General features: G+C 46.9%; 1 protein-coding gene across 1 annotated transcript; it reads left to right on the forward strand.

Annotated features, from left to right (window-relative positions):
- The first annotated feature begins 2,113 nt into the window (after positions 1-2,113).
- On the forward strand, positions 2,114-7,516 carry LOC136517183 (la-related protein 1B-like). Its single transcript, XM_066510712.1, has 6 exons — positions 2,114-2,543; positions 2,682-3,162; positions 3,286-3,502; positions 3,595-3,685; positions 6,259-6,330; positions 6,649-7,516. Exons 1-6 carry the CDS (start codon positions 2,283-2,285, stop codon positions 6,907-6,909), a joined length of 1,383 nt encoding a protein of 460 aa, XP_066366809.1. The 5' UTR covers positions 2,114-2,282; the 3' UTR covers positions 6,910-7,516.
- Positions 7,517-7,872: the final 356 nt, after the last annotated feature.

Here is a 7,872-nt window from a genome sequence, read left to right on the forward strand (position 1 = left end):
ATAGGCGGTTTTCGACATTCACAAAGTTAGTTAAGGAATAGCCGAACAAAAAAATAGATTGAGAGAAATTTTGCGTCTTTATTTTATATATATATATATATATATATATATATATATATATATATATATATATATATATATATATATATATATATATATATATATATATATATATATAACCTTACCCAAGACATGCTTGTTTATCCATCCGAGGAGTAATCTATACAAGGAAGGCATCCATCCATTCCCCTCTCTTAACTTTTTTTCTTCTGATCACATCACATAGCGCGTGTATGTACACGGGAGAGAGATCATGAAGAGATGGAATAAACAAGGAGAGCGACGTGGGCCTGTAATGGACCTAAATGCTGGTCCGTGGGCCTGTTACGTGAGTGGGCTGGGCTGGGGTGGCCAGGTGGGCAGCGCATGTCAGTCAAGAGAAAGAGAAGGGGTACTACTCCAGTATAGAGAGGAGGAAAAATAGGAATGGGGAAATTGGTTCTGCAGCACCGAAAGAACTATGCTTTCGTAAAATGCCATCGAAAGATATCCGTCGCTTAAAATACCACTCAAAGGATATCCCATTAACTAATCTAGCATTCCGTCACATTTGGAGATCACACCGTGATTGCTCCGTCCTCCTTTCATCCCATACTGAGCTCTGTTATACAACTCCCTCTCATTCTTGTTGCGAGTGGCACTAGCGTCAGGGTCTTGAAGCTTGCCACGAGTGGCGACGCCGAGAAGCTCGAAGAGGAAATCAACGGCGCGAGGCTCTAAGACCTAGGTGTGAATCGTGGACGGGGGTGGGGCGGTGGTGCTTCGAGGTGCCTGTGGGCTGCTGCTACCGCGGCCATGGACATGGACGAGCTTCTATGTGCGTAGGCCTTCAGCCGCAGACCACGGGGCACGAGCTCTGCAGCACGCGTGCTCCGCCGAGTGTAAGCGCCAGCCGTCTGCAGCGCGCAGGTTTTTCCGGGAGCGAGCACCGGCCGTGTGCGGTCCATGCAGCCGCCCGGCGCGAGCTCCACAGCACGACTGCGTAAAGGATGTAATCCTAGCTGTGGTGTTAGTTTGGTCAGTGCAAGTCTTTAGTTTCAGGTGTTTCAGTTTAGTCAGTTAGCATGTTAGCAAGCGTCGTGTAATCATGTATTGTGATCGAGTCCAAGTCTTCAGGATATTAGAGTCAGGTGCTCATGTTAGTGGAGCCGTAATGAACTTTCACTCTTGTACAGGATCGAGCTACAAATAAGAGCATCATAAACATTGCGCTTCTTGAGCAACACAAAAAAGCTCTACTGTTCACGCTGTGATCTTCTCAGTTATTGCGAGCTCGTTCGTTCTCGAGTTAGTTGAACCTAACAGATAGGACAGCGGAGTTTCGAGATGGACTCACGGACTACAGAGAACTGCCATGGAACAAAAGAGAGCGTCGGGGAGGTGGAGTGTCAGGGCCTGGACCATGCCAACAGCGCGCTGGTGCTCATCGCCACGGGCGCAAGCTCTTCCTCCCTGCATGCGCTCCGAGCTCTCTAGGACAACGCCACCGCGTGGGCAGCCTCGAACGCGAGGCCAACCACGCTCGCCACGCTCCTCGAGGCCACCTCACGTGCGCCCGGCAAGTGGCGACGACTTCAGCTTGGCCTCCACCGACAGCAGCGAGGCTACCTCCCTTCGCACACTTTGCCTCGCCGCTCAGGCTGACGCCACCGTGCGGGCTGCTTCGAGCGTGAGGACGCCGACCCAGACGACGAGACAAGTCGCTTGCCACGCTCCTCGTGGTCGCAGCCATCTCGCGTGACCTGGCGACGAAACTTTGGAAATCCACCTAGCTTCCGCCGCCGGCAGCGAGGAGGAGGACGAGCAGGTGCTGGCACTCCACATCGAACCCGGGAGGCCGGGAGGAGCAGGACCAAGCGTTTTTTTTCTTTCAGGCGTCTAGACTCTGGAGGTGGATTTCACGACGTCAGTGTGCCACTGTGACGGAATGCCAAATAGAGGTAACAGTGATGTCTTTCAGTGATATTTTACGTGACGAACATCTTTCAATGATATTTTATAGAAGCAGAGGTTTTTTAGTGACATAGAACCAATTTTTCCAATAGGAATAGAGAAGAGAGGCGCCGCATCCGGTACTGGTACTCTACTCGCAGTCGCAGCAGTGGCAGGCGCATCCGGCATCCGGCATCCCCCGCATCCCTCGGCTCGGAATCGGATCGCCGCCGCCGCCGAACGAAGCAGCAGTCCATCCTAACCCCAACCCAAACCCTAGCCAGCCAGCTATGGAGCCGCCCGCCGCCGCCGACTCCTCCTCGCCCGATCCGACGCCGCAGGACCAAGCCCCGGCCTCCCCGTCGCCGTCCCCGTCCCCGTCCCCTTCTCCCTCCGCCTCCCCGGCCAAGCGCTCCGCCTGGAAGCACCCCTCCCCCAACGGCCCCGCCGTCATGGACGTCAACCACTGGCCCGCGCTCTCCGACGCCGCCAAGGGTATCAAGCTCCCCGACTCCTCGGCTCCATCGCCTGTGCCCGTCGCCGCCCCATCGGTCAGATCTCTTCTCTTCTTCTTACTATTGTTATTAGTTATTACTACTACTATATCCGATGATATGGGTTCCGATGACATGAGTTCCTAAGATATACTCGATTATGGATGCCGCATTCGATTCGATTTCCATCTCTAGGCCGTCGCCAACTCCTCCAGTTCGCAAAAGCACAGCGCCCATCACGGCCGCCACAAGTCCGCCAGGCGCAGTGGCGGTGGTGGCGGCGAGCACTCTCCACGAGACCATCCCGACCGGAGCGCTGCTGCTGGCTGGGACCATGCCGGTGGCGGCGGCGGGAGGGGTGCCCAGAGGAACCATAATAACGGAGGTGGCAGGAGGGGCAATGGTGCAGCTGCCTCTGGCACTGGGCCTTCTCATCATGGTTCTGGTGCCGGTGGCGGCAGCGGCGGAGGTGGAGGCTTTGGTGCCAGGCGAAGAGGGGCATACGAGCCGCCCTTCTATCGTGGCCCTCCACCACCAATGGGCATGGGCCACTACATGCGAGGTGCGCCGCCACCTCCGCCGCCGCCGCCCATGACTGTCGCTCCACCGTTCATGGGCCCTCCACCGCCACCAGTCTCGCCCATGCGCCCGTTTGCTGGACCAATGGTGTTCCATGGTAGGCTTGTTATCTATCTCGATGCTGCTGCTGCACCTGCAGCTCTGGTGCTCAAATTTTAGTCTGGGTTATTACTGCATTGATCTCTTGTCACCCATTGATTGTTTTTTTAATAATCTCCAGACATGCCATCTCCTGTGTCTCCTGTATCCCCCATATACTTTTATGGGCCACCACCACCAGAGGCTCTTAGGGGACTGGCTCTTGCGCCTCCTATGGTGGGTCCACCTGCTTATCCTTACTTTCAAGCCCAGCCTGAGCCTGAACCTCAGCCTGATCCTGAGCCTGATGCGGAAGAGGAACGCGTTAAGCTGCTCAAGCAGATAGAGTTCTACTTCAGGTCTCCACATTGACCTACTCTTGCTATTCTTCAATTGGTTAAGACTTAAGGCTGTTCTTCTGTTGATCATCATCATCTTCTTTGATCCACAGCAAGGAGAACCTATGCTCAGATGTGTACTTGAGGCAGCAGATGGATGATCAGGGCTGGGTTGATATATCTCTTATAGCTGGCTTCAAAAAGGTGACCATATAACTACTTAACTCTTACTGCTTGCTGTAATGTCGAACATTGAACTTTTCAGTTGCTGGTTCATTGTTAGTGACCTTTTGGCCTTCGCTATCTACTATAGTAAAACATGCTTACATTTACTCTTGCATTGTTTGATCGGGTAGTTTTAATGAGTTCCTACTTGCTGCATCTCCCATGTATGGAACAGCAGTTCTTCAACTTTTTTTTTGCTCCGAGATTGATAACAGTTGCCTGTTGAATGTAATGGTTTGTTACTGTAAGCTGCAACTCTATCTTTTTATTATTATAAGAACACACTCACGTGCATCACATGTTGGGGATCATCGTTTCAAATAGCAATGACCTTATTTATGTGTAATTGTTAAACTGTTTATATCAACTTTCTAGTTTCCTATATTATTGTGGTTGGACTGGTTTACGTGAAATTTTGTTCCTACTCTACTCAAAATCTACCTTTTGCAGCACAGTAGTAGTTTATTTTAGGAACCTGTTTATGCATTAACGAGCAGATTATCAGCGGAAACTGATCTTTTGGGTGATGTCGTCTTAAGCTTCCATGTGCTCTTCGCTATATGTGATCTGGATGGTTTCGACTTAACTTGAATAGAACTGCTATGGGCCATATTATATTGGCTTGAACTTCTATACATGATATCCAAATCTACTTTCTGCATAACAGTAATTATTATCGGGACTTGTTTATGGAAAAATAATCAGTGTAAACTGATCTTTTGGGTGTTGGCATCTAATGCTTCAATGTGGTCTTAGCTGTATGTGATCTAAAATGTGTGTATTTTAATCTTTAGTGCATGAACCATGAATGGTCTAGTTTTGTGTCGATTTATACCATGCAGTATTGCATCGAATTCTGTTAGAATTAATAACAAACTTCTGTGACCCTACTAATTCTTGGCTTGTTAGGTTGTAGTCCCCATTGATCACTGGTTCATGGGGGTGATATTTGTTGCTCACCCTCTTTTAAAATGATTGTATTAATTGATATTGACCTGATGATTACGGTGATTGGAGATTTGCACCTGGTTCTAAAAGAATATATCTTTTTTTTGTTGCTTATTTGATTTATTTTGACCTTTTATGATATTTGTGGATCATGCTTAAAGCGTCAAAGACATTGTTGTGTAGAATGTCACTTTTCTTTTTTATATAAGGTGGTCAATTTCTGCAGATATAGAAGTTGCATTTACATGTGCATGATGGTTGCGTTGTCAATCTATTTTTTTTCTTTTTCGTTTGGAGGTTAAAATCTCCACGAAAGATGACCCATTTGACCTAATGTGAAGCTGGGGAAACTAATTTTCACATCAATTTTGTAATTGTTGTATACAAACATGTGTTGTATTTCTGTTCCATCTTTATTTTACTTATTTTTGGGTGGGAGGGGGTTGTTATTCTGGGTTGGACGAGCAGACTTGCTTGCAGCCTGGTATGTTATGGTGTTTGGCATATTTCTGATTGCGTGCTAAACTGCAGATTTTTTTTTATGGTCACTCTGAACATATTATGAGGCTGTGTAGCCTAAACACACAACTCAGCTTCAGTTAAACGTTCGCCTTTGCATACTAGGATCCCGGTAGTTACTTATTTCTGTAAATGGAGCGAATCGTTTGCTGATTGGAGTTGGAGTATAGGAATAAAAAACGAGAAAGTTAGTGTTTCATATTGAGATTGATGTATTGGCTGAAGTTAGTGTTCCATATTGATCGTACTTGGCATTTCTGTATCCAATGGTCTGTATTACCTTTTCTTAGAATAACATGTTTGTTTTGTTGATTTTAAATTAACATCCATGAGAAAGTGCAGAACCATGAGTGGCTGCAAACTGATTATGAATACGTGAAGTTGCAGCAAATGATTGTGTGCAGATAATGTAGGTAACTAAATGGGCTATATGGAGTGTCATTTATAGTGGAATTAGGTATTGGTTTCAAGGTGTTTTCTGTTTCTTAGAAGTTGAAAGTATGACAAGGATTTATAGTTTGATAGATATCATGAGCTGAGGCCTTCTACACTTGATATTTAAACACGCTGTGTGCAACTTACATATTTTGTTCTTGTGAATTAGAAATGGCGCAGCCTATGATCTATAGGGTGTTTGTGCTGGGGATGGCTTGATTTGGTTTTCTTGTGTGTACAAAAGGTCAGATCTATTATTTTAAATTAATCCATTTGACAGTCGACGGAAGGTTCTTTGCTACTTGCATTCCTGTATAAATCTGCTATTTGGGAATTACAGTGCTACCACTTATTTCTATTGATGATTTATGTGGCATAGTTGTCACAACGATGTCTAGGCATCCTGTTGGTTCTTGTCTGTGGGTTCATGCTATGATCCGGCTCCTTCCTGCCCTATCTTGCTTTTTCTGGTCCTGTTGAATGTTTGTGTCTATGCACCTTATCTACAGGCATCATCCCCACCTTGCCACTAGTCCAACCTTCTGTACGAAGCACTGAAGGAAAGCTAGGGCGCTACTTAAGACATGATATGTTTCATCATGAGTATGTTTGAGGAGTGTATTAACTATGCTGAGCACTGTTTTCTGCAGGTCCAAGGGCTGAAGAAGGACCTACAATATATAAAAGAGACGGTGCAGTCCTCATCTATACTGGAAATGAAGGTATATTCTGTCGTTTAGCTTTAGTCTCAGCAAAATACGGTGCTCTATTGATTCCCGCAGTCTGCAGATAATCATTTTACAAGTAATGTGTCCATGCTTTACCCTCGTCACGAGAGCTGCAAAATTTTTGATGCATCGGTGTAATTAATTCCCCTTGGTTTTTTGCTTTCAAATTTGTGCCATCCTTGAGGTTAAATTCCACACCTAGATATGTTAGGCATTTGTTTTTGTTTTTTTAATGCCTGAGCCTGAATGATTTGGACCTTTGAGATCTGAAATTTATTGTGCTTATATAGTTCGCTGTGTCTGTTAATGCAGGATGACAAAATCAGGAAGCACAACGACTGGGAGAAATGGGTGATCCCTCGTGAGAGCAATCCTGATGCCCCATCAAGCTCAGCGTCTCTACCGAGACCTAATGTCAATAATCTGACAGCACATCTTGGAGGCATGCGTCTGCATGAATCCGCTAGCTCTACTGGCACGGTGGAGCCGAACCATCACGATGCCATCCAGAACAGATCGCCTTCTGGTAATGAAGAGGCTCCAGTAGCTGAAGAAAGTTCTGGTCAGCGGTAGTTACAATAAGACAGTGGCTCGGATTCACACCATGACTGCAGGGGTTTTGTCCATGCGCGAGTGACAGAGCACAAGTGATATTTTTTTGGCAATTTTTGGAGGGGAGGCGTATTAGGCTGACAAGCGAATGTGTTTACTGGCGGTCAGGTAAGATTTTGCTTTACCTTGTTATATTCAGAAGTAGTGTTGAAGATTTGGGACAGTTGGTGAAAAGGATGAAGCAGATAGTGGAATACGAAGGTGGTGGTATCTGGAGGCGCCTATGACGAGGAGGAAAACCATGAAAGACTGAAACAAAATTATGAAAGACGAGCGTGATAAGTTAGTAGCCCATGGGCGGCTGTGTGGGCTGATGGCTTGGTAAGCGAGCTCAAAATATCCTTGTTTACTGGGGTGGGTTTGCACAGGGGGCTTGGATGCTATTCTGGTGTTCCGATGAACTAGATGGTTTTCCTCGGCGTTAGGATGGTTGTTGTAGGACCTCCGATTTTTGATGGAGGAGCTGAACTTTCTCACTTGTAGAGTCAGGGAGTTTGACTTGTTTTGTTTTTGTGGTGGTGTTAAATTAAAGTAAGAGATGCTGTTAGCTAGTCTTGCTCCCTGTTCATTCTGCTGTGCTGGCCTTTCATGGTGGGCTGTATGCTTTGAATGATGGAGATTGATAGCTGTCCTTGGGTCTACGCTATGGTGGCCTGACTTCCTGACTGGGCCAGTATTCTCTCTGTCACTGGTCCTGGTACATCCGTTTGCAGCCGCACTATTCTCCGTAGTCGGTCTGGATATGGGTGGATCCGCAGCGGCAGCATGTGTCCTTGTTTGGCAGGCCTGGGACCGGGACAGCCGAAGGCGAAGGAAAGATGAAGGCTGTGCCCGGTCTGCAGCACCTGTGCACCAACAGCAGACTTGGTACGTAAAACTAAAACCTCGTAGCAGTACCAGGCAGTAGGTGCTGCCATCATGGAC

Source organism: Miscanthus floridulus, chromosome 17 (assembly GCF_019320115.1).
Source record: "Miscanthus floridulus cultivar M001 chromosome 17, ASM1932011v1, whole genome shotgun sequence".
Classification (NCBI taxonomy): Eukaryota; Viridiplantae; Streptophyta; class Magnoliopsida; order Poales; family Poaceae; genus Miscanthus; species Miscanthus floridulus.

Excerpts from the sequence above, each read along its gene's own strand:
- LOC136517183 (XM_066510712.1), top strand. The coding sequence starts at position 2,283 with ATGGAGCCGCCCGCCGCCGCCGACTCCTCCTCGCCCGATCCGACGCCG. Across the intron at positions 2,544-2,681 it reads TGCCCGTCGCCGCCCCATCG|GCCGTCGCCAACTCCTCCAG; the intron begins GTCAGATCTCTT and ends TTCCATCTCTAG. Across the intron at positions 3,163-3,285 it reads TGGACCAATGGTGTTCCATG|ACATGCCATCTCCTGTGTCT; the intron begins GTAGGCTTGTTA and ends AATAATCTCCAG.